Source organism: Ovis aries, chromosome 2 (genome assembly GCF_016772045.2).
Source record: "Ovis aries strain OAR_USU_Benz2616 breed Rambouillet chromosome 2, ARS-UI_Ramb_v3.0, whole genome shotgun sequence".
Taxonomy (NCBI): Eukaryota; Metazoa; Chordata; class Mammalia; order Artiodactyla; family Bovidae; genus Ovis; species Ovis aries.
Window position 1 is genome coordinate 102406381 of NC_056055.1, and position 26704 is coordinate 102433084.

General features: G+C 43.9%; 1 protein-coding gene and 1 long non-coding RNA gene across 30 annotated transcripts in view; one reads left to right on the forward strand and one right to left on the reverse strand.

The window, feature by feature from the left end:
- The window catches only part of LOC132659185 (uncharacterized), a 71454-nt gene that overhangs the window by 21324 nt on the left and 23426 nt on the right, over positions 1 to 26704 (forward strand). The window lies entirely within an intron of this gene.
- The window catches only part of NUGGC (nuclear GTPase, germinal center associated), a 49428-nt gene continuing 37569 nt past the window's right edge, over positions 14846 to 26704 (reverse strand). For 10 of the 29 annotated variants that reach the window (XM_060409553.1, XM_060409544.1, XM_060409548.1 and 7 more), the window contains 7 exons: positions 25706 to 25870; positions 23025 to 23182; positions 21178 to 21319; positions 19596 to 19704; positions 18482 to 18618; positions 16274 to 16364; positions 14846 to 15100 (listed from right to left, as the gene is read on the reverse strand). In XM_060409553.1, coding sequence (XP_060265536.1) covers positions 14961 to 15100; positions 16274 to 16364; positions 18482 to 18618; positions 19596 to 19704; positions 21178 to 21319; positions 23025 to 23182; positions 25706 to 25870 — 942 coding nt within the window. In that variant the 3' untranslated portion in view covers positions 14846 to 14960. Of the gene's footprint in view, positions 15101 to 16273; positions 16365 to 18481; positions 18619 to 18638; positions 19009 to 19595; positions 19705 to 21177; positions 21323 to 23024; positions 23183 to 25705; positions 25871 to 26704 lie in introns of those variants that run through there. The other 19 variants (XM_060409549.1, XM_042243518.1, XM_060409543.1 and 16 more) reach the window with 5 other exon arrangements.

A 26704-nucleotide genomic window follows, 5' to 3' on the forward strand; every position in this document is an offset into this window, starting at 1 on the left:
AGAAGCTCTGGGTTTCCCAGGTGGCAGTAGTGATAAAGAACCCCCCTGCCAATGGAGGAGACGAAAGAGACACAGATTCAATCCCTGGATCAGGAGGATCCACTGGAGAAGGAAATGGCAGCCCACTCCAGTATTCTTGCCGGAAGAATCCCATGGACAGAGGAGCCTGTCCATAGGGTCACAATAAGTCAGACACAACCGAGTGCCCTAACTCACATGCACCACAGTGCTGCATAAGTGTAGGTTTTTACAGATGCTCTTATTCGTAACAGCTGTTTGGATCTCGGTGTTCTGGCTTGTGATGGAAACTTCACATTGTTTAATCAGAGCCTGGGTAACCTGTGCTTAATGGAAGTACCACACAGGGCGTATCCTACACCAGGCAACTGGTTGGGGCCAGTGACCTCTGACATCTCTCCCAAGTCGATGAGCACTTTTACATGAAAAATTTCTCTGCCTTGTTAACAAGTAACTTACACTGATTTTTCTGCCTAGATTGCTTTGGCTGGGGGAAGGAAAGAACATTCCATGCATGCTTTTCATATTAAGAACTAAGAACAGGAAACATTATCTTCAATAAATATAATAAGTAATAATAATAAAGATATTTTGGCTGCATATTATGCCAGAAAGAGAGAAAAGGAGAAAAAAGGGGGGAAAGTTGAAGAGAAATTGAGAAAGAATGAGGGAGGTAAAAGAGAGGAAAATGAGTCACATAAATGGAAAAAAGGAAGGGGAGGGAGAGAAAAGGGCGAGGAAGGGAAAGAGTGAGGGAATCAGAACATCAAGTGACAGAATATATTTCTTTTTTGTCCCCCTTCCTGAAGCACTGGATACATATCATAGCTCACGCAAAATGGAGGTTTTCTTTAATTTAGATTTTACATTTATCAAAGGTATGCATGCATTTTATTTTTTATGCAAGCATTTTGTATAGTTTTTTTAATAATCAAATAGTTCTATAGCTTTATTATAAAGTCAACAGATCCCTAAATGCTCAAACCCAAATCCTAATTCCCACAGGCACCCATTTCAACTTTTACAGTTGTTTGTTATACTTCTTTCCACTTCTTTTCTGAATAACACAGTTATACTACTATTTCTTTATTTTTGTTTGTTTTATACATTATCCGTTCCCGCTATGGAGAGAAGAATTAGCTTTCTTTACCTCCCACATCAAATAATATTTCTTCCCCTGCTCTCCTAGTAGAGCCATCTCATGCTTTTTTAAAATGTCATTTTCAGTTTAATTTGACTACGTACATCAGTTCTGTTTATAGCCAAGTCATGCAATATATATTATTTCTTAATTTTCTTCTACATCATTTGATTTTTCCCAGAGTGAATAATTATCTTATTTTTCTGATTCTGTAGTTTTCTATTGGTCTATCATGAATTATTCTCTAATCTCCAGCCTCCCCCACATCATTTGCATTCATCTCTTCTAGAGAGAGTCAAATACACAAGATATTCTACCAATTCGTATTCCTGTAGATATCCCCCCAAACTTTTTGACTGGCTCCATGTGGACCAGTTGCTCTCTACACTTGCTGCTGCTGTTTAGTCACTAAGTCATGTCTGACTCCATGGACTCTAGCCCGCCAGGCTCCTCTGTCCATTGGATTTCCCAGGGAAGAGTACTGGAGTGGGTTTCCACTTCTTTCTCCAGGGGATCCTCCAGACCCAGGGATCAAGCCTGCGTCTCCTGCATTGGCAGGTGGATTCTTTACCGCTGAGCCACCCGGGAAGCATCTCTACACCTAGTTCATGGATATTATCCAGAGATTTTCCTTCACTGTAATCCTGGAGCTTCTCCTTGACTCATTCTTAGGTTGGAACTTCTTCTTTCTTACTATCCGGCCTTTCTCTTCCTTGTTCGGTGGTGCACATTTATGGCAGAATACCTCTATGGAGACTTTGCATGGCTGAAAATATCTTTACTTTTACCTTCACCCTTGACTAACAGTTTGGGCATAAAATTCCCATTTTATATCCAAGTTGAGATATTTTCTCCTCCAAATGTTTAAGACATTCTACCATCGTTAGCTTCCAATATTATGACATTCAAAGCCGCTCTTATCCCTGATCCTTACCTATGACCTTCTTTCTTTCCTCTTTAGAAATGTTTGAAACTTTCTCTGTCCCCAGGACTTTGAAATTTTACAAACATGATTGTTGATGTGGGCCAGTTTGTACTCATTGTTCCAGGCACAAAATGAGACCTTTCAGTCTGAAATCTCAGGTTTTACATTCTTCAGAAAGTTTCTTGAATTATTCCCTTCACAATTTCCTTCCCTCCCAGCCCCCCCCCCCCCCCCCCCCCCGCCGCACCCCCCCCCCCCCTTTCCTCCTTCAAAACTCTTCTCATTCAGTTGTTGCACTTTCTGGACAAGTTTTCTAATTTTCCTAGCTTTTAATTCCCAGGTTCCATCTTCTCATCTTTTTGTCCTACTTTGGGGATATTTCCTTGAATTTATCTTGCAAATATCCTTTTTAACTTAAAAAAATTTCTGCTAGCAAATTTTTTATTTTTCCAGGATTTTCTTACTCTGTGATACATTTTTATCATAGAACTTTCTTTTTTTATCTATGCAATATCTTTACATGTCTCCCTAAAGATATTAATGATGGCTTCGAAGAAGTATTTTCTTCTCCTTATAACTGTCTCTATTGCCTCTGAGCTGCTTATATTCTGTCTGTTTTGTTCTTATTCTCTTATGTGAGAGATTGTTCTGTTCTCTAAATTCTTGATTGTCTCATATTTAGGAGTGGAAGACTGAAAAAGTTATTTGAAAGAATGGGTCAACTCAGGATTTCACTGTAGGGTGATCTGGATGGACTATTTTACAAGTGAACCCCCAATATTTGTCTTTAAGATTTTTTTTCATGTTGTTTGATCATCTTCAGCCTTCTCCTTTGAGAGTCTAAGACTGGCAGTCAATTTTCTGGGAACTGAAGGGAAAAGAGGGCTGGCAACCGGGCACCAGCATCCTGCTGTGCACTTGATGTGTTTTCAGTATGATATCAGTATGATATATCCAGGCTTGACATTTCTCAGTCTAGAAACTTCCCAGTGACCAGCCTACAGTTCTCTACTGGGGAGAGGAGGAAACAATTACTCCGGAGTGTGGAGTCAGTGAAGCTCTCTGGGCATTGAAATGCGTGTTGTTTTTGTTGTTCAGTAGCTCAGTCACGTCCAACTCTTTGTGACCCGTAGACTACAGCATGCCAGGCTTCCCTGTCCTTCACTATCTCCCAGAGTTTGCTCAAACTTATGTGCGTTGAGTCGGTGATGCCATCCAACCATCTTATCCTCTATTGTCCCCTTCTCCTCCTGCCCTCAATCTTTCCCATCATCAGGGTCTTTTCCAGTGATGTGATGGTATTAGGAAGGGGGGCCTTTGAGAGGGGACTTGGTGGTAAGAGTGGGGCCCATGTTCTTTTTATTAATTACTGAAGTATAGTTGATTTACACAGTTGTATTCATACTGCTGCTGCTGCTGCTGCTAAGTCGCGTGAGTCGTGTCTGACTCTGTGCAACCCCAGAGATGGCAGCCCACCAGGCTCCCCCGTCCCTGGGATTCTCCAGGCAAGAACACTGGAGTGGGTTGCCATTTCCTTCTCCAATGCATGAAAGTGAAAAGTGAAAGTGAAGTCGCTCAGTCGTGTCCGACCCTCAGCGAACCCATTGACTGCAGCCTTCCAGGCTCCTCCATCCATGGGATTTTCCAGGCAAGAGTACTGGAGTGGGGTGCATTGCCTTCTCCGTGTATTTGTCCTAATTTCTGCTATACAGCAATGTGACTCAGTTATATATATTGTTTTTCATATAATTCCCTGCGCTATACAGTAAGACTTTGTAGTTTATCCATCCTATACATAACAGTTTGCGTCTGCTAATCCCAAGCTCCCAGTCCATCCCTTTCCCTCCCCATTGGAACCACAAGTCTGTTCTCTGTATCTGTGAGATACAGATATTTGTATGATATTCATTTGTATGATATTTTAGATTCCACATATAAGTGATATCATATGGTATTATTTGTCTTTCTCTTCCTGACTTTTGTTGTTGTTATTCAGTTGCTAAGTTGTGTCTGACTCTTTGTGACCCCATGAACTGCAGCATGCCAGGCTTCCTTGTTATTCACTATCTCCCTATGTTTTCTCAAATTCATGTTCATTGAGTCAGTGATCCAGCCATTCATTGAGTTAGTCATCCAGCCATCTCATCCTTGTCACCCCCTTCTCAACTTGCCCTCATTCTTTCCCAGTATCTTACTTTACTTAGTACAGTAGTTTCTGTGTTCATCTGTGTTGCTGCAAATAGCATTACTTCATTCACTCATGGTGTATATGTACCACATATTTATCCATTCATCCTCTGATGGACATTTCAGTAGCTTCCATGTCTTGGCTGTTGTGAATAGTGCTGCCGTGAACATAGGGGTGCGTGTATCTTTTTGAATTATAGTTTTGTCCAGGTATATGCCCAGGAATGGGATTGCTGGATCATATGGCAACTCTGTTTTCAGTTTTTTTAAGGATGCTTCATTACTGTTTTCCATAGTGACTGCAGCCATTTACATTTGAGGGTGGAGCCCTTGTGGATAGGATTAGTGTCCTCACAAAAGAGGCCTCAGAGAGCTCCCTTTTCCCTTCTGCCATGTGAGGGCACGGGGAGAAGGCCCCGGCTGTGAACCAGGAAGTGGGTTTTCACCAGACCCTGAGTCTGCCAGTGCCTTGATGTGGACTGTCCAGAGCTATGAGAAGTAAACTTCTGTCATTTATAAGCCGCCCAGCCTGTGGCATTATTATAGCAGTCCAAGTGGACGAGGACACCAAGCACAAGCTTCTGTCCCCACTGACGTCCCATGACTCTTTGGACCTCTCTTTAGGTTTGGTTTGATTTATAGAGGTCACCCCCGCATCTTCACATGATTACAAGCTTCCTTGAGGAGGGATCGACTCTTAGGCACTGGAGCCCTTCAGACTTAGTAGGTAGGCAGCATTTGTTGATGCAGTCCAAGCACGTGTTGGAAAAGAATTTCCAGACAAAAAGCATTTCAGAAGGGAGTGACTTTATCAAGAACAAAGAACAGAGATAATGTGGGCACTCCAACCTCCCAACAGACCAGGGAGATTCGACAGTTTTCACGGGTTAGTAGCCAAATGTGTAGCCTCAAGATGAAGAGAAATCCTGCTGGAAGGTTGGCATTAGGTGATTGGTTGGGGTGCTATAGGCTGATTACCAAGACGGGGAATTTTTGCCTAATTTGGGCTCAAGAACCTGGCTAGTGATGATCACAGGGGCTGTTACTGGCAATGGTTACAAAGAGGCTAAGTCAGCCTTGGAGGTGACCTTTGTTCTGGGCTCTGCCTGTGGCCCTGGGGCAGGACTCAGCGGTACTGTGCATTAGTGGAGAAGAGCTAGTGAAGACCACGTGTTTGGAGCATGGAGGCAGCCAGTCTCAGATTTTGTCCTCCCTGGGTTCTGGGAAGACTGGTCCATTGTCGTGGGCTGAACTGTGTCCCCTTCAAGTTCATGTGTTGAAACTCTAACCTCCCCATACCACTATCTCAGAATGTGACTGTGTCTTTAAAGAGATAGTTGGGTTAAAATGAGGCTGATGGGCAGTCTCTAGTCCAGTGTCCATGTAAAAAGAGGAAACTCAACAATGTTATGTTGGCCTCTGCCACACGTCAATATTGTAGAGCAATTGTTCTCCAATAATTGTATTTTGTTCTATAAATGTATATTTAAAAAGAATCCTATGAACAACCACCTCAACACAGCCAGTGTAGAATATTAGCTTCTGAAGGTGAATGCTCAGATTATGCCAGATACAGGGAGAACAACTGAATAGAGGGATGGGAATGGAGTCATTTCCCTTTAAATTTAAGGGAGTCCACATTCGTCATTTTAATGAAGAGGATTTCACCCTAAGTTTATTAAAAGTTCAAGTGACTGCGCTCTTCATGGCTTCTGTGGCTGCCATTTACATTTCATTTTTGAAGAAATCAATTAATTTTACAAAACTAAAAAAAAAAAAGAGGAAACTCAAACACCTGGGAAGATACTAGGAGAGCGCACACAAAGGAAAAATGGTGTGAGGCTGCAGTGACAAGGCAGTCTTCTATGGAACATAGAGAGGTCTCCAAGCAACCTTGCTGACACCTTGAACTTCTAGCCTCCAGAAGTGAAGAGAATAAATTGCTGTTGTTGCAGCCACAAAGTCTGTGGTATTTTGTCACAGCAGCCCCAGCATACTAAGACGCCCATGAATATGTAAAGTGAACCAGGTTCTAATTTACCAAGCAGACACTATTTTCACTTCTATATAGAAATTGGAGCAATTTCTAGGCTCAAATTGGCAAAATCTTCTCTTTGTTATAAACCAGTGATAGAAGAAAACAGAAGATTATGGAGAAAATGTAAATATTAATGTGGCTGAGGTCTTTATTAGCATCTTTTATAGCAAGGAGTGTATATGTTCCCTTTTCCAGGCATAATGAGATTTCTGTAAAAGCTGGAGAAAAACCACGGGGTAGGGTCTGATTTGATCTGTTGCTTATTAGTCCACCACCATGATTTCTAAAACTCTATACCCCAAGAGAACAATACTTTAAATACTTTTAAAAGGTAGTTATAGATTGCATTCAATCTCTCTCTCTGTCTTTTTCTTTTTTGGCTGGACCACACAGCGTGTAGGATCTTAGTTCCTCAATCAGGGGTTGAACCTGTGCCCCTTGCATTGGAGTTTTACCCATTGGACTCCCAGGGAAGTCTCACAATCTCTTTTAATTCCAGTTTTACTGTGACTTACTATAATTGACACATAGCTCTGTATACATTTAATGTATGCATAATGATTTGACTTATATCCATCATGAAATGATTATCCCAATGTTGAGTGAACCTCCATCATCTCATATCAACATAAAATTAAAGAACTAGAAAAAAAGGGTTTTCCTTGTGATGAGAACTCTTGGGATTTCCTCTTTCATATATAACAGACAGCAGTGTTAATGATGTTTATCATGTTGTTGATTACCTCCCTAGTATTAAGTTTCTTGTAACTGAAAGTTTGTACCTTTTGACTGCCTTCATCAATTCTCCCTCTACTTCCCACCTCTGGTGACCACAAACCTTATCTCTTTTTCTATGAATTTGTTTTTGAAATATAATTGATCTGCAACATTATGTTCCTTCCTGTTGTACAAAATATTTGATATTTCTGTGCACTTCAAAATGATCATCAAGATAAATCTAGCTGTAGAAGTCTGAAGATGAAGTATGTTTCCTGGCCTTTTCTCCCTTCTCCCTCCGGGACCCTTCTAATACACATGCTGGTACGATTGGCATTGTCTCAGAAGTCTCTTAAACTGTCCTCATTTCCTTTTTAAAAATTAACTTACTTTGGGGTGCGCTGGGTCTTTGTTGCTGCACGTGGGCTTTCTCTTAGTTGTGGAGAGTGGGGGCTCCTTGTAGCGTTTCACAGGCTCTAGAGCGCAGGAGCTCAGTAGTTGTGGCACCTGGGTTTAGCTGCTCTTGAGGGCACGTGAGATCTTCCTGTATCAGGGATCAAACCCGTGTTCCCGGCATTGGCAGACGGATTCTTAACCACTGGGCCACCAGGGAAGTTCATCATTTCTTTTGATTCTTTTTCCTTTCTTCTGTTCAGCTTCAGTGATTTCCACTACTCTGACTTACAGTGTGTTGATCTACTCTTCTGTATCACCTAATCCACTGTTGATTGCGTCTAGTGTATTTTTTTTTTTATTTAAGTTGTTGGATTCTTCATCTCTGTTTAGTTCTTCTTTGTTTTCTAATTCTTTGTTAAAAACTTCTAACTGGTAACTCCGTTCATCCATGCTTCTCCTATGTTCTCTGGGCACCTTTATGCTGCTCATTCAAAAAGCATAAATAAATACCATTATCAAAATAATGAAAATTGAACAGTCTCAGTGAGATGCAAAGAAACACATGCATAAATATAATCCTTAATTGTCATCAATTACTGCTACCTACTGTTAGCTCCACCCAATCTGGGCTTGAGTAGGAATGTTTCAATCATGCTGAACTGTTTCACCGGTAGTTCCAGAGTTTCAACAGTTCTAACACATTTTTAAAAATTTATACAACAGGTTTTGATTTCAGAGAGGGAAAGAGCCAATCAACAGTACTCCGCTTTCTTTCTACCTCTGTGTACAGCTTTTTCTCATTTCCTAACTCAAAGCAAAATCTGCCTTTTTCTCCATGCAATGCCAAAAGACAAAGGCCACAGTCACGTGACTTGTCTTCTTTCCAGAAGCAAGAACCCACATGTTTATGCTAGGAGCAAAAATCAATGAAAAGCCCTGTATAAAGACTAGGCAGCAAGACTTTAAAATAGAAAATTGAAGTGATTTTTACTACAGAGGGTGTCTAGAACACAGCCTCACCCAGATTTCATGGCTCATTATCAATTTTCTCTTCATCCCTAAATCAGATTAAACCATGTGGCTGGGAGTAGGGAAGATATACTGAGTTGTGATGTGGTATTTAGATAGAAGAAAATAAACCACACATTCATATTTTTCTGGGTAGTTCAATTGGAATGGAGAGAAATGCAAAAGAAACAAAGGAACTGAAGGTCAGCTAGTAATACAAACTGTGCATGTTAAGATGTTTTCAAGAAAAAGAGAGGTCACTTCTCAGTTCTCTCCTTGACATGAAAATCCTGATGCTCTTGTATTTTAATAATAACAGCTCTTCTAGGGATTTCCCTGGTGGTCCAGTTGGTAAGAATCGGCCTTCCAGTTCAGGGCTTGCAGGTTCGATCCCTGGTTGGGAAGCTAAGATCCCACATGCCTCATGGCCAGAAAACAAGGGCAATGTTGTAACAAATTCAATAAAGACTTTAAGTGGTCCACGTAAAAAAAAAATTTTAAAAAGCACTTCAACTTATCCCATATTGTCAGATAATGAAGTGCTCCACAAATTACACATTCCATTATGTTATTTAGCACTGCAACATTTTTGTTTTTAAATTTTTTAAACAAAATTTGAAGTGTAGTTGATTTACAATGTGGCGTTAGTTTCAGGTATATAGTAAGGTGATTCAGTTATATATACATACTTTTTCAATTCTCTTTCATTAAAGGTTATTGTTATTGTTTAGTCGCTAAGTCATGTCTGGCTCTTTTGCCACCCCATGAACTGTAAGACCACCAGACTTCTCTGTCCATGGGATTTCCCAGGCAAGAATACTAGAGTAGGTTGCCGTTTCCTCCTCCAGGGGCTCTTCCCAACCCAGGAATCAAAGCTGCATCTCTTGCATGGCAGGTGGATTCTTTACCGTCTAAGCCACCTGGGAAGCCCCAAGGTATTAAAGGTATTATATATAGTTCCATGTGCTGTAAAGTCAGTCCTTGTAGGAAAATTTTTAATTTTTAAAATTTCAGTGCTGTGCATTCTCAAATGATCATTTCTCTGCTTTTGTAAGCAGAGCTTCTTGGCATAATTTAACATTTTAGGTGAGTCAGAGTCACTATTTCTTATTATTATGATGTAACTGTGGCAGGATCCACATGGCATCTCCTAAGGAAGAGAGCTGGGGATGAGAAAGAAGTGCCGTGAACTCAGCCCTGCCAGGCTGAGATGGGGCTAACAGAGCCCATTTCAGTTCAAGCAGTGGCTTTAGTGACATCAGCCCAGAACAGGGTGGATTAGAGGCACCTTAGCACAGTTTTGCCAAGAAACAGAGGCCAAGAGCAAGCTCTCCTCATATGAGACAAGATAGTATTGGTTACTACAAGAATAATATTCGCTTTTGGACTTCCCTGGTGGCCCAGGGATTAAGAATCCGCCTGCCAGTGCAGGGAACATGGGTCTGATCCCTGGTCCTGGAAGATCCCACATGCCACCAGGCAGCTATGCCTGTGTGCTACAACTACTGAAGCCCGTGCACCTAGACCCCGGGCTCCACAACACGAGAAGCCACCACAGTGAGAAGCCCGCACAACTCAGCAAAGAGCAGCCCCTACTCGCTGCAACCAGAGAAAGCCTGTGCGCAGCAGCAAAGACAGTGCAGCCCCCAAACTAAATCACTTTTCAAGCGTACTAGTTGCTTTGGAGAAGTGCGCTTGCTCACAGACGAGACCATAGTTCCTGCTGGTGCAGGTGCTCGAGTAAAGCCTTTAGGAGCCATTCCTCCCTACCTGACACACTTGAGCAGAGGAGCGTCTCCATTACCCTCTGGCCAAACCTGAGCTCTGAAACTTTCACTGGAAGGTAGACAAAGGGTGGCATACCCCAAGGAGGGTGTGTGGGGCCTGAAGGGAGCTGCTGAAGAAAGAATGTGAGAGGAGAGCCCACAGGAGGTCAGGAGATGGGGGGCTGCTGGCAGTCTCAGTCTGGCGGGGTCCTCTGTGCATGCTTAGCTGCTCGGTCTTGTCTGATGCTTTGTGACCCCATGGACTGTAGCCTGCCAGGCTCCTCTGTCCATGGGATTTCCAGGCAAGAATACTGGAGTGGGTTGCGAATTCCTTCTCCAGGGAATCTTCCCAACCTAGAGACTGAACCCACGTCTCCTGCATTGCAGGCAGGTTCTTTACCCTCTGAGCTATTAGCGAAGCTTGGCAGGGTCCTCTGCTTCATGGCAGAGGTCATGCCTGCTGTCCTCCTGCTGCTGTGTTCTGAGACCCACCCAGCCCTGCAGGAGGTCAGCCAGTCTGGAGAGTCCAGGAACTTGACCAACAAAGCTATTGCCTCCTAATGCCACAGGCTGAAATGGAGCTGAGTGCCCCCTGCCTTCTTCTCCATTCTGCTCCACGTTGTGAAAGCATCTTGGCAATGCCTCCTTGTCACCAGCAGCCATGGGCAGGCGGTATTCCAGGTCTAAGAGGGTTATTCCGAATCCTCCTCAACCTCCGTGCTCGCCCCGCCAAGACTAGCGAGGACAGCCCTGCGGGACAGAAAGTGAGGGACCCGCTTCGACACCTGGGTTAGACTTGTGTTTGTGTTTAGTTTCTAGACTCCTCCCTCATCATTCGAGGTCAGCAGTGAGTTCCGACTCTGTTCATCATAAAGGATGAGGCACCTAGCAATCCCACTACTGGGCATACACACTGAGGAAACCAGAATTGAAAGACACACATGTACCCCAATGTTCATCACAGCACTGTTTATAATAGCCAGGATATGGAAGCAACCTAGATGTCCATCAGCAGATGAATGGATAAGAAAGCTGTGGTACATATACACAATGGAGTATTACTCAGCCATTAAAAAGAATACATTTGAATCTGTTCTAAAGAAGTGGATGAAACTGGAGCCAATTATACAGAGTGAAGTAAGCCAGAAAGAAAAACACCAGTACAGTATACTAACACATATATATGGAATTTAGAAAGATGATAATGATAATCCTGTATGTGAGACAGCAAAAGAGACACAGATGTATAGAACAGACTTTTGGACTCTGTGGGAGAGGGAGAGGGTGGGATGATTTGGGAGAATGGCATTGAAACATGCATACTATCATGTAAGAAACGAATCTCCAGTCTAGGTTCAATACAGGATACAGGATGCTTGGGGCTGGTGCACAGGGATGACCCAGAGAGATGATATGGGGAGAGAGGTGGGAGGGGGTTCAGGATTGGGAACTCATGTACACCCATGGCAGATTCATGTCAATGTGTGGCAAAACCAATAGAGTATTGTAAAGTAAAATAAAAAATAAATTAAAACAAATAAAAAGGATGAGGCAATTAAGTGGTTGTTTTAGCTAAGGGTATCCAATTCTAATCACGAAGAAACATCAGACAAGCCAACAGTTTATAAACCATCTGGCCTGTATTCCTCGAAAATGTCTGAGATTAAAGGAAGCAAGTGAAATTCTTGATCCTGGGTTGGATGCTGGATGAAAAAGTATTGCTTTGCCCAGACCATAACTGGGCAGTTGAGGAAATTTGGACGTAGACTGTGGATAAGGCAATGATACTATACTAATGTTGAATTTCCTGAATTTGATCATTATACGGGGGTTAATGTAAGAGAACATACTTGCTTTTATGGAATGCACTAAAATATTATGGGGTGAAGGGGCGTAGACGTATCCAGCTCCTTTGGAATAGCTGAGAGGGGTGTGCACAAACACACACCTGCCCACTGAAGAATGATAAAGCCAGCGTGGTAGAATGTTGGCATATTGATACAGGGTTGATGGGAGTTCTTTGTACTGTTGCAACTTTTCAGAGTTTGAAGTTCTTTCAAAGTAAAAAGAACAATGAGAAAGAGAAAGTGATAGCCACGCCAAAGCAAAAGATTATGAAAGGACAATTCAAGTGGGAGAAACTTCAATAAATACAGAAAAGGGTTTCAGTGTCAGTAACAACCCATACAGTACAAGATGGGAATATGAAAAATCTGATCCCGTGAACCTGCTGAACAAAACAAGAGTGTCCATTTTTTATTTTTTTTAAATGGTATTGAAAAAATGGTAACACAGTGAATCTCATTCCTGCTAGTAAGCAGACAGGTTTTCTGGAACAGTTGAGACTTTAAAGTGCTCTTTTACTCAGATCCTATAATGGAATTCTTAAAAAATTTATCCTGAAGATAAAGATCAGAGAGGAGTTTTGGAATTGGGATGCCTCGATTCTATAACTTATCAGTTACACAGTAGAAAACGCATATATTTTTTATTTGAGGTTGCTTAAATTTTGGGTATCTAGATATAACTGGATACCTGGACATAATATGGATGTGAGAGTTGAACTATAAAGAAAGCTGAGCGCCGAAGAATTGATGCTTTTGAGCTTTGGTGTTGGAGAAGATTCTTGAGAGTCCCTTGGACTGCAAGGAGATCCAACCAGTCCATCCTAAAGGAGATCAGTTCTGAATATTCAATTGGAAGGACTGATGCTGAAGCTGAAGCTGTAATATTTTGGCTACGTGATGTGAAGAACTGACTCATAGGAAAAGACCTTGATGCTGGGAAAGACTGAGGGCAGGAGAAGGGGACGACAGAGGATGAGATGGTTGGATGGCATCACCGATTCAACGGACATGAGTCTGAGCAAGCTCTGGGGGTTGGTGATGGACAAGGAAGCCTGCCATGCTGCAGTCCATGGGGTCACAAAGAGTCAGACGCAGCTAAGCAACTGAACTGAGACATAATTCAGAATATTTACTAGTTTTTCTTTCTTATAATTACTGTTCTAAGTATCATGGTTAAAATTTGCTTCATAAATAAGCTGGAATACTTTCCTTTCATTCTGATTTTTAGAATACTGTGTATACACAGAGATTCTAAATTTTAAAATTGCATTTGAAATCACCTATAAGGTTGTCTCGGAGAAGGCAATGGCACCCCGCTCCAGTACTCTTGCCTGGAAAATCCCATGGACGGAGGAGCCTGGTAGGCTGCAGTCCATGGGGTCAAGAAGAGTCAGACACAACTGAGCGACTTCACTTTCACTTTTCACTTTCATGCAATGGAGAAGGAAATGGCAACCCACTCCAGTGTTCTTGCTGGAGAATCCCAGGGACGGGGGAACCTGGTGGGCTGCCATCTATGGGGTCGCACAGAGTCGTACACGACTGAAGCAACTTAGCAGCAGCAGCATAAGGTTGTCTATCTCTTTAAAAAATCAGAGAGGCAGAGATATCTGTATAAGAATATTCTCTACAATATTATTTACAGTGAAGAAAAACAGCACAATCTAAATGTCCAGCAATAGAATAATGGTAAGATAAATGGTAGTATGGGCTTCCCAGGTAAAGAATCTGCCTGCCAATGCAGGAGACACAGGATACATGCATTTAATCCCTGTGTTGGCAAGATCTCCTGGAGAAGGAAATGGAAACCCACTCCAGCACTCTTGCCTGGGAAATCCCATGGATAGAGGAGCCTGGTGGGCTACAGTCCATGGGGGTCACAAAGAGTTGGACACGACTTAGTGACTATGCAAAAATAAAATACATCTATACATCAGAATACTGTGCAGCACTTAAAGCTGTGTTCGAAAACTATTCTTTTCCCTGCCCACCTTCCAGTCTTCTGAGCAACATACCTTTTCCCCTTGTCTCCTCCAGAATCAAGGGCTACCCTGAACCCCAGCTGTGATGTTTCTGATGGTAGCATTCTGCTTAATTTTAGCCAGTGTCCCATTTCCGGAACAGATAGGTCAGCTGTGACTTAGAACTTGTGATGGAGTCCATGGGTCAGACTAAGGACCAAACTAAAGAGTCTTTTAAAAAAATTATTATTGAAGTATAGTTGATTCACAGTGCTGTGATAGTTTCTGTAGTATAGCAAACTGAATCAGATATATATATGTACATATATATATACACACACATACGTATATTGATACACATATATGTATACATAAACATATATATATATGCACACACATATATGTTATATTCTTTTTCATATTCTTTTCCATTATGGTTTACTACAGGATATTGAATATAGTTCCCTGTGCCATACAGTAGCACCTTATTGTTTATTTATTTTACATATAGTATTTTGTATCTGCTACTCTCAAACTCCTAATTTCTCCCTCTTTATGCCATTTCCTCTTTGGTAACCGTAAGTTTGTTTTTGATGAAGTTTGTTTTTGATCTCCTGTGAGTCTCCTTCTGTTTTGTAAATAAGTGCATTTGTGTCGTATTTTAGATTCCACATATAAGTTTTTCACTCTTCAGGTATTTTTCTTCGGTGAGGCACAAGTTTCTCATCCTAAAACTTTAGAACTTCCTGAGGGTTTCGTTGGCAATAGAATAAAAATGAAATGATGTGTTCTGTACTCGTCTTATGCCAAAAGTAACCATATATGGATTTTCTATTGCCTATAAAGTTCCCAAAGTGGGGAGATGTTCTTTATTAGCTTTTAACCAACACAAGTAAATCTGATTGTCTCTAGGCTGGTATTCCATCCCCTTGGGGCTAAGCCCTAAGAATTAAATCTTATGTTTTGGGGGGGCCAGCTTTGCTGGGGGACATTCTCAGAAGGAAGTCTTGCATGCCCCTCCGCAGCACTGCATTCTCAGCAACCTCTCTCAGGCTTCTGTGCAGCTTCTCCATCTCCTTGTATTCACTTTTGACATCTACAGAAGAGCATCAGGAGTTAGTGTCCTTTTCAGAAATGTCCCCAGGAAACAGATCCCCTGAGAATCCTCTTCTGACTTGGGTCAACTGTCCCAGAATAGGAGCTCGGGAATGGAGCTTAGAGATTAGATGGTCCAATCAATGTGTTTTATAAACAACTTGATCAAACTAGGCATTGTTGCTCTTACCTTAAGGCTTATCTGATCATAGTGGCCACCTTCAAAATAAACACAAACCTGCCCATAGAAGAAGTCTGGGAAATCCCTGGGTCTTCACCAAGGCTTCACAAGTGCTCAGTGGAAGGAGATACAAAGCACACCCCATGCCAGACCTCCCCCAGTCTTTTCCAGGCATCTCTCTCCTACTGCACTCCCTCTCTTCCCAGCTGTCCACATTCTAAATTCTAGTGAATTTGCTCTGTTTTGGCATCTTGGGTTTTTAGCCTATGGTCTACGATCAGATGATATCCTTGTAATGGTGAATTTTATGTCTCCACCTGTCTGAGTTATGATGCCCAGATAGTTGGTCAAACACTATTCTGGATGTTTTTGTGAGTGTATTTTTGGATGAGATTTACATTTAAATCAGTGGACTCTGAGGAAAGCAGATTGCCCTCTGCAATGAAGATGGGCCTCATCTAATCAGCTGAAGGTCTGACTAGAACAAAAGGCTGCTTTTTCCCTGAGCGAGAGGGAATTCTCCAGAAGACTGCTTTTAGACTTCACCTGCAACAGTGGCTCTTCCTGGTTCTCTGGGAGACTGCTCTTGGACTTGAACTGCAAGTCTTTCCTGAGTCTCCAGCATGCTGGCCTGCCTTATCACATGGACTCGTGAACCTTTCACAGTTGCATGAGCCAGTTCCTTAAAATGCATCTTCTTATGTATGTCTGTGTGTGTGGGAGACATACACATCCTGTTGTCCTGTTTGTCTGGAGAACCCTGACACACACAGTCCCTGTGAAGGGACAGTTCAGGCTGACCTTGGGGTTGGCTCTGGCATTGATCCGAAAGCCTCTCCAATCCCCTTTGCACCACTATGCCCCATAGCATAACTCAGATTCCCCCACCCTGAGCTGACCAGTGATGGGAGCCAAGACTGTGACCAAGAAGGGAATCAGAATCCTGAGACCGTTTGTCTTGCTCCCGAGTACACAAAGGTTGTATGTATTTACCTGCAAGCTCCTTGTACAGCCCATCCCCTGGGGACAAAGCCAGGGTCAGCATGGTAGCGATGCTGCCCTTCACCTTCTCCGTGATTCCATTCTACGCGACAAAGGACAGTCATTCTGTTAGGATGGTGCAGTCTAAAGGAGAAGGAATCTTATGAAAGGGACCCCACCCCAGTCCCCAACCAGAGAGTGTAGGGACCAGGGTTGCTGAAACCAAAGTCAAGTCCAAGGGTGGACCCCTTGAGGATACCCTGGGAGACTCAAGTCATCAGGACAACATTTCTGAGGGGTCCCACCTGCCTTCATAGCTCCTTTCCTGGGTGACTGTACTCTGATGCTGAAGGACCGAATCAGGAGTAGTGAGGATGCAGGGAGGCGGGGTGGGGGTGCGGGGGAAGAGAACAGATACCACACAAGCAGAGAAAGAGGCAAAGCACTGATCATCATCCTCTTGTCCCACTGTTAGTTTAGTCACTGCCTAAATGTTTGTCGACCTCCTGCTTTTCATAACACACCATTAATATATAGATAACTTTCCAACTGCCTGAGATATGTCTCCTTGCTATTCTCAGTCCTTTTATCAGCTAAAACCATTTCCCTCTTCCAACCATCTGTTGCCACCCTTTGAAAAACACTCAACTCTCCACTATGCTGACAGAGCCTCGTTCTGAACCTTCACCTCCTGCCTCCAAGACATGATCTTTTCACCAATGCATTGGACTAAAGTTCTAGTCTTAGCTGCATCTGTGAACCTTGTGCTGGTAACTTCGGCCCTTAGCCTTAGCTGCATTGTCTGTGAGATCGGAGAATGGGAACCCTCTGTGGTCTTGCCCAGTGGCACCTTCTTGCATGTCTGTCATTTAAGATACATTTGTACATGATCAACATGCTAATCATTTTTCAATTGCAATTGTTTTCTTGGGCACCTTAAGGGCCAGTTTTTATGTACTCAGTGGGGATTGGCAGCTGTAGAATTGGGCAAATTTTCTGCAGGTATTTATAGGCAGTGGTAATATGTGAGATGATGGAAACTAAACTGCTACTGGTAAATGAGATACCTCTTAGCCCGATCCAAGAGAAATAACATGCTTCGTGTCGTGGAGAAAGGGATTTTCCAAAACTGTAGTGATGGGAGGAGAAGAGATTGTGCACAAGAGGTTGGAGATGTTTCAGGAAGTAGGTTGGTCCAGAGGTGGATGGAAATAGCAAGGAGCTGGGTCCTTGGGAGATTGGGAGAGGTCAGCTATGCCTGGCCTGAGGCTGATGAATTTGGAAATGCTATTGGCCAGGGAGGGGCTAGCAGTAGCTTGGACTAAAGCAAAGAATTTATATTACTTGCAGAGGAGGCTGACAAACTATGAGACCCAGGACTGGGACTGGATGGGTCCAAGTGTACTTGACAGAACACTTAGTTTCAAGGAAACTGTCAGGAACTTTCTTCTGAGATGGAGAGAATCTCACCAAAATATATGCCAGGTACTGTAATGAACAGATCTATAATAGTTGGTTGGCATTTATCTATAGGTATTTTATGTAGACAAGACATTGTCCCTCATTAAGAAAAGATCTGGGGACTTCCCTGGTGGTCCAGTGGCTAAGACTCCATGCTCCCAATGCAAGGGGCCTGGGTTCGATACCTGGTCAGGGAACTAAATCTTGCAACTAAGACTGAGTGCAGTCAAATATTTTTTTAAGTGTGTCTTGAGATAATACTATTGCTAGAGCTAGGTTACCTGGTCCCAAATTCCCACTCTTGTAACTTGCTAGCTCTGTGACCTGTTGATACACCTCTGTCTGCCTCAGTTTTCTCATCTGTAAAGTGGGAACAATCATAGCACCTTATCTCACAGACTTGCTGGGGATTCAATAAGCTCACGTTTGCAAAGTGCTTAGGGTCCCCTCTAGATATCACAGTGATCTTAGTGATGACTCAGGAAAGAGAAAGGGTGCAGGAGAGAGCTGGAGGCCCTGAGTTTCTGAAGTCACAGACTGAGGCAAGCGCGAGCCAGCACGTGATGGCGGTAGAGGCGGAAGCCAGGTGGAGGCTGGCCCCTTCCCCGGCATCATGGGCGTCAGTCGAGCCCACTTTGCAGAAGGCATCTGGCTCTATCTGGGCTCAAACAACTACCACTTCCTCCATCTCTGCCCCTCCTTCCTGTGCTCCCCAAGGAGCCCTCTGGGACCGGAATGCAAACCGCGTAAGTTGAGTACCTTCAGCTGCTGAAACTGGTGCTGCATTCTTTCTTGAGCCCGTTCGAACATGCCCTCGGCCACCTGCCGGTCCACCCCTCTTCTGAGGACCTCTTTCATTCTTTCACATGCTTTCTTGCCCGTGATCTGTGCGGCCTCTGGCAAAAATGATAGCCACAGTAACACCTCAACAAGGACTTGCTTAGATATCCTTAGCATCAGAAAGAAAGGCAAGCAAACCAACTATACACACATACACATATGCATATACATGTAGACACACATACAGACACACCTGGGGCTTCCCAGGTGGCACAGTGGTTAAAAAATCTGCCTGCAATGCAGGAGAGTCAAGAGATATGGGTTCAGTCCCTGGGTGAGGAAGGTCCCCAGGAGTAGGAAACAGCAACCCACTCCAGTCTTTGGCACCCCACTCCAGTACTCTTGCCTGGAAAATCCCATGGACGGAGGAGCCTGGTGGGCTGAAGTCCATGGAGTCGCAAAGAGTCGGACACGACTGAGCGACTTCACTTTCACTGTTCACTTTCCTGCATTGGAGAAGGAAATGGCAACCCACTCCAGTGTTCTTGCCTGGAGAATCCCAGGGACGGGGGAGCCTGGTGGGCTGCCGTCTATGGGGTCACAGAGTCGTACACAACTGAAGCAACTTAGCAGCAGCAACAGCAATACAAAAAAATCAATATTTGATCATTTTCATGTAGAAAACCTAATGAGTGAATTAAGCAGAAGTTTACAAAATTCCAAACTCCACCACCCACCCCAGAAAAAAATCAATGGGACCAACAAACCAAGAAAAAGCTGGCAAGTGAGTTTACAGGTACTTAAAATAAGAACGAGAATTCAGTAAATGGCTTTTATAGTTAAATTAGCTGCGATGCAACACAGAGAGAAGCAAAATGTCCAGATGAGGGGTGGATGGAAAGAACTGGAAACAGATAAAAGCGGTTCGTGACTGACCTCTCCCCACCCGTTTGCAATTGTTGGGTTTTAATTTGTAGACCAAGAGTGTTATGGGGGCTTAGGACATAGAAGGACAAATGCTTTAAGGGGGAGGACAGCAGACACGGATGCTAAAGAAGCTGACAGACCCCAACATTGCCCTTGGGGCCCCCACCTTCATAACAGGGCTTCAGGTCGTTCTGAACAGAGGTGGTGAGAGACTCATAAATCTTCCTCTTCTTTCTGAGGATGTGTCCCTCCAGGCCTCCCAGGATGGCACTTATCTGAGAATCCACATCAACAAAAGACCATTTGTGACAGTCCCTTGACAGAAGCAAGACAGGGGTTTCCGTGGGCTGTACCATTTCCTTTGCCTGGGTTACTGTTGGCTGTTCCATCTCCTCCACTACCAGGCTGTGAGCTCCTCCCTCACAGGCAGGAACCTTGTCTTGTCTTTTTTTTTTTTTTTTTTTTTTGGCCATGCTTTGTAGCATATGAGCTCTTAGTTCCCCAACCAGGGATGGAACCCAGGCCACCTGCATTGAACCACCAGGGAAGTTCCAAAACTTTGTCTTAAGCATCTTTACATCCCAAAATGCTTCCCGAAGTGGCTGGTGCCTCAGACAACTCAATAAGTATTTGCAGAGTTGAACTCAGGTGCATGCATGGTTATGGGATGGGGCATCTTTGGGAAGCGTAAGGGGGCACAGGTGATTCTCATGTAATCTGGGCTGTGCCTGTGCTGTGGGCCTGTGCGTAGTCGTGTCTTCCAAAATTCTTACACTGAAATCTTAAACTCCAATGTGATGGCTCAGATGGTAAAGAATCTGCCTGCAATGGAAGAGACCTGGGTTTAATCCCTGGGACGGAAAGATACCCTGGAGAAGGAAATGGCAACCCACTCCAGTATTCTTGCCTGGGGAATCCCATGGACAGAGCAGCCTAGCGGTCTAGAGTCCATGGGTTGCAAAGAGTCAGACACAGCTGAGTGACTAAGCACAAATCCAGTGTGATGGCATTAGGAGGTAGGGCCTTTGGGAGGTGATTAGGACTCAAGGTGGAGCCCTCTCAGTTGGGATGATGCCCTTTATAGAAGAGACCCTAGAGGGCTTCTGTGCCCTTCTGCCATGTAAGCACACAGCAAAAAGACAGCCACCCCTAAACCAGGAAGTGGGCCCAAGCAGACACCAGATCTGCGTGCACCTTGATCCTACACTTCCGGCCTCCAGAATACTGAGAAAAAATGTCTGTTGTTTGTAAGCCTCCCAGTATTTTGTTATAGCAGTCCAAACAGACTAAGGCAGCCCCAGACTAAGAAAATGAGTCCCACATAAGAGTCTTGAGGACTCAAAACTAAAAAGTAATCTGCCAAAAAATGACACTTCTTTAAACTTCACTGCCATGGATGGTATTTCATGATATTGGCAAAAATGAAGTCAGTGAGACTGTTAAAAGTGGATTCAAATGTTTATATAGCTAAAGACTCTTTGAAGATACTTCCTGGGAACTGAGTCTGTCTGACAATCTCAGCACTAATCATCGGCTGCTTCTCAGGGGAACAAAGCTTGCTGCCTCCAGGATCACTTCTCTCTCCTCCATCCTGCCATGTCCTGGATCTCAGCATCTGTTATTAGGCCTACCCAGAGCCTAGACACTCCAAGGGAACAAGTAGGGAAAGACAGGCAACCTCCAAAATCCCGCTGGGAAGAAAACTACTACCCAACCTCATCGGCCTCTTCACTTTATAAGGATCTTACCTCCTGGATCAGGAAACTCTTTTTATAGCTGTCATATTTCCAGCCATTTCTTATCCCAATTTCAGTCATCTTCTCCTGCAGAGAGAGCTTAAAAGCATCTATGTGGGGGATCAGAGCTGAACCATCAGTGGACTTCCCAGACCTACTGAGGAAAGCAAAGTGAAATGTTAAGAGCAGCAGCTATGGGGGGGTTGAAACAAAGAATTAACCAGCTGGTATTCTTTTGCTCATTTTTGAGAGAAGGGGGATGAGAACTAATAATTATAAAAGTTCTGTAATATTCCAAGCACTGTGCTGTGCTAGGCCCTTGATATAAAAACCTATGAAGTCAGTGCAGTGACACCCATTTTATGGATGAGAAAATTGAAGTTTGGAAATGGTTGCTAAAGTGTGTTCAAAGTCACATGGCTAGTGAGTAGCAGGGTTAGGCCTTAGACACTGATCTGTTTGACCTCAAACCTCACAGTCTTTCTGCTATTCAAATGTTCCCACTTGAAAGGGCGGGATGAACTACACCTTAAAAGACGGGCAAGGTTTGTCGTTGTCTAGTCACTGAGTCATGTTTGCCTCTTAGTTGCACCATGGACTGAAGCCTGCCAGGCTCCTCTGTCCATGGAATCCTCCAGGCAAAAAGAGTGGAGTGGGTTGCCATTTCCTCCACGGGATCTTCCCGACCCAAGGATTGAGCCCAATGTCTCCGGCGTTGCAGGCGATTCTGCAGATTCTTTACCACTGAGCCACCAGGGAAGGCTGTGCACGGTTTAGGGATGTGAAAAGAAGGAGGCAGCATTCTCCCCGGGGACGACATAGTGAACTAAGTTTCAGGACATCCCAGGGGGTATGAGGTGAGCAGAGGAGCGGGCAGAGGCTTGAAGTCCTAGATCTCTACCTGTTGCGTCAAGTGACCGTGGGAAAGCTGTGTGATTCCTCCCAGGGGCAGCGTGTTCACTTGCAAAAAGACCAGAGCCACTTCCGAGGGTTCTTGGGAGGATATGATAACATGATGCATGCGGAGTGCTTAGCATGGTTCCTGGCACGTCTCAGTAACTCTCTGCTGCCCTCAGATTGCGAAAAGCCGGGGGGGGGCAGGGAGGGGTGGGAAAGGCCAATTGGAGGCAGGCGGAATGTCTTGAAGTCTATTCCAAGGAATTTGGAGTTTACCCTACAGACATGCAGACAGGGGGAGTGGGCATAGGTGGAATGGCATGATGAAAACAAATTTAAAGGAAGGTTAGGGGGCAGGGAACATTGAGCGATGAATGGTTCAAATAGGTGGGGGGCCAGGTGAAATGCCAGGGGTGAAGGATGGAGCCTGAAGACACGTGAGGAATAGAAGACTGTTTCTGTGGAAGGAGGTCCCTCCTTGGAGGCCAAGGAAGAAAGGAAGGAGCAGGCTCTGTGAAGGCTCAGGCCTCAAACCCCACGCCATGTGTCAAAGAACAAGCAGAGTCATCCTGAGCCATTTTTCCTTTTCGTGCTCAGGGAAATTTACGAAGACTGTATGTTTCCTTAAGTCCACACTTTCCAACCAAAATACCCTATCCTGGGCCCAGGTCCATAAGAAAATGGATCCCCTGCTGCCTGTAGGAGATATTTGAAAAATAACAGGAATTATAACATTAGTCTCAAAGTAGCGTCTCCAGCTGCACTCCAGGTCACCACGGGAAAATTTTAAGTAAACCCAACCAAGAAGGCTTTTGTGTTTTGCCAAAGACTGAGTTTTCCTCCTCAAGTTGCAAGCTACTCTGGACCCTTCCAGATCCCAAGAACAAATTCTTGAAGATGAGACTCTGGCCCAGGCATTCTTAGGATGTTTGTTCACAGAGGAGCCAAATGGATTCCTTTACCTAAAAATGCGCCCAAAAACGGGATCAATCTGTTCGTAGATGGGCTGTGTGACGGCTTCATTCAGATCAATCCTCGCAAGAGTCCTGGAGGCATAGATGCCATTTTTCAGACAAACAGCTTTCAGAGTCTGGTGAAAGCCCTGGTTTCCTCTGCTCCTCTGGATAAACAATAAGATAACAGAGTTAGTCGGGACCTAGAATCCATGGAATCAGACCTGCACTGCCTCGTGCGTGTGTGTGTGTGTGCGTGCATGCGTGTGCTCAGGCAGACATGTCCAACTCTTTGTGACCCCACGGACTGTAGCCCACCAGGCTCCTCTGTCCAGGGGATTCTCTAGACACGAATACTGGAGTGGGTAGCCGTTTTGTCCTCCAAGGGATCTTCACAACAGAGGGATCAAATGCACATTCCTGCGTCTCCTGCATTGCGGCTGGATTCTTTACTACTGAGGCACCTGGGAAGCTCATTCAATTAGTCTAAGTTTTAGTAAAACAAAATCATCAATAATACTTGTGCACTAGTTTAGGATCTATTTGGGATGTTTTAGTCTAGATCCCGAACACTATAAGCAACAATTACCGAGAAGAGTAGAGACATGATCTTCCAATTAAGCCATTGGTTATTAAGCTACACAAGAGAATGGCAGTCACACCTCTGGTCAGCAGGAGCTTCCACTCTGAGCTCCCAAAGCATCCTCTACTGTCTCTGCTCACATACAGCAGCTTCGCATTTGTCTCTCTCCTTGTCAGGCTGCTGCAGTGGATCATCAGCTGGTTGAGACTAAGCCCAGTGTCTCATCCATCATGACGTCCTCACTGTCTGGTCCTGGCATATGTCGTGCTTGATAAACATGTGTTAAATGAGCAGTTCTTAAATACAAATGTGCTCTGACTCCACTGCAAGTATGTTTCAGATTTTCCAAGCACAGCCCACAGTTTTATATTTTTTATTAAATATTTGGTAAAATGTGATTTGATGTGTATATCTCTGTCATATTTTTTTCCCAGAAATATAAATTCACAAAGGAGAAGAAACTAATTATTATGAAGCCAGAGCTTTTAGAGTCAACAGAGTGTAGCCGCATGGTGGTTGATTCTCAGTAGAAGAATAAGAGAATATAACATACATTCGCACTGACCAGAATTTCAGTAGAGGGCCTTGTGATCGTCATTGTAGTTGTTTAGTCGCTCAGTCGTGTCTGACTCTTTGCAACCCCGTGGACTGTAGCCCTCTAGGCTCCTCTGTCCATGGGGATTTCCCAGGCAAGAATACTGGAGTGGGTTGCCATTTCCTCCTCCAGGGGATCTTCCCAACCCAGGGATTGAACCTGGGTCTCCTGCATTGCAGGCAGATTCTTTAGCATCTGAGCTGCCAGGGAAGCACTTGTGATCATTAATCAGTGATCTATGTTTTAGGGGAATATGTTTTAAGTTAATGGCTGTGTAGCATGGTACAACTGGCAGCATACTATACCTACCCACGTCTATCATATCTGTCTAGCTATCTGTATTTTAATATTCTGCCATTTCACTTAATATTATAACATGAGCGTTTCCTGAATTCATTGCAAATACTTCCAAAAAATATTTTAACAACCGCATAATATCATATGGATGCATCATAATTCACTGTACCATTGTCTTATCACTAGACCTTTAGGTTATTTTACTATATCATATAATGTTATGATGTTAGTATATACATATTTGCCCAAATGTCTGAGCACAAAGGCAAGTTGCTTATCCAATAGGAACTCCCCAGGTGTGTCTGTAGTCACAGAGAAAGAAGCCACTGACGGGCTAAGGAGAGAGGGGATAGTTCCTAGGATAGAGCCCCAGTGACGCCCTGAAGATGCCTGATGCTGCTCCTTCCTCCCCAAGTACGTCATCTCAGAGGACTGGTCCCCACCTCCTGCCTTCACTTGCTCAGCACCCACTTACCCATTCACTTTTTTGATCTGGGATCTTCTACCATCCTATGAAAACAGTTCTCCCTAGGGTCACTTAGTCACCTATTGCTATGAAACCAATTACCCCAAACTTAATGGCTTAAACAACAATACACATTTCTTATCTCCCATCCCTTGTTGTTCAGTTGCTAAGTCATGTCTGATTCTGCAACTCCATGGACTGCAGCACACCAGGCTCCACTATCCTCCACTATCTCCCAGAGTTCAGTCAAATTCATGTCTGTTGAGTCGGTGATGCTATCTAACCATCTCATCCCCTTTGCCATCCCTTAGAAATGCCACATAACTAATTAAAAGATAAAACAACAATTTGTATGCCAAGTGAGAGATTACAGGATGCTTTCTTATTGTGTATCTAATTGATACTTACATCAATGCTGTGAAATAGACTAGACAAGTATTTATCATCCCCATTTTATAGAAGAAAAATCCAACGGGCTTAATGGGTGTTTGGTGGGGCTGGTGTTCTAAACAAGACCCTCAGATCCTAAATTCCAACTCTTTCTCCCTAACCATGTACCTCTCCCTGAGTCCTTGCAATGCACAGTTGAACAGTTGCTCTATATGCTTTCCTATGTACAATTTTCACTCTCTCCCAATCTCTTCTAGCTCTTTATTTCTCTGGAAAGCAATGGGATAGTAGAAAAGTAGGCAAGGGATCAGACCGACCTCACCAGATATCATGGTTTTTCCCTTTGGAGGGTCACTCACCACCAGGCACGCCCCAAGGATGCGTCGGTAGGAACTCCTGGCGTTCCAGATCCCTTCTTGCAGGGGCTGCGCTATGTGGGCAAAACACTGGTCAATGGCCTTCTCCAGCAACTGTATCTTCTCTTCCACAAATCTCCGCAGGCCACTCATGTGCAAATGTTCATTCTAGGGACAAGGACCAGCAGGAGCATGAGGCTATGCCCTCCCTATAGGCATCGGCTTTTGCAGGTCTGTTTCCTCTAAGCCTGTCCAGATTTTTGCTGCTGCTGCTTGAGCTAATCACCCACAGTGGACTTCACCCTATCACCCAGTAAAGCATCCTCCAGTCCCCAGATCTCCTTAAGCTTTGTGGGATTGGCATGCGTGTGTCTCTAAGTTGTGTCCGACTCTTTGCAACCCCATGGACTGCCTGCTGCCAGGCTGTTCTGTCCATGGGATTTCCAAGGCAAGAATACTGGAGTGAGTTGCCATTTCCTTTTCTAGGAGCTCTTCCTAACCCAATGGTCAAACCTGAATCTCCTACACTGGCAGCAGATTCTTCACCATCTGAGCCACCGGGGAAGCCGCTTGTGGGATTGGAGAATAGAACTAATATATGCCTTCTGCAGCTTATTTTAGTGGTATAATCCATTAGGCTATTGGAAAGAGTAAATATTTTTTTTTAAATCCAGCCGTTATTAAAAGAGATTATTTTCCAATGGCATCTGATTTGACAAATATTTAATAAACTTGGTGCAGTTTGGGAGGATAGGATTTCTCAAATTTGTGTGAGAAAAATGTGCATAGAACTCACTGGGCAAGTTGATTCAAACTCGAGCACCTGGGATTCTATGCTTCTAGCAAGTCCCAGGCTAACAGTGACCTTCTGGAATAAATAACAGAGCTATAGGACCACCAAAATAAAGACTTGGTTCCTGCTTCAAAGGCGAACAGCCTAATCAGGGAAGAAATGTCAATTCAAATGTACAAGGGAGTGACTACCAGAGGCTGTCTTGACCT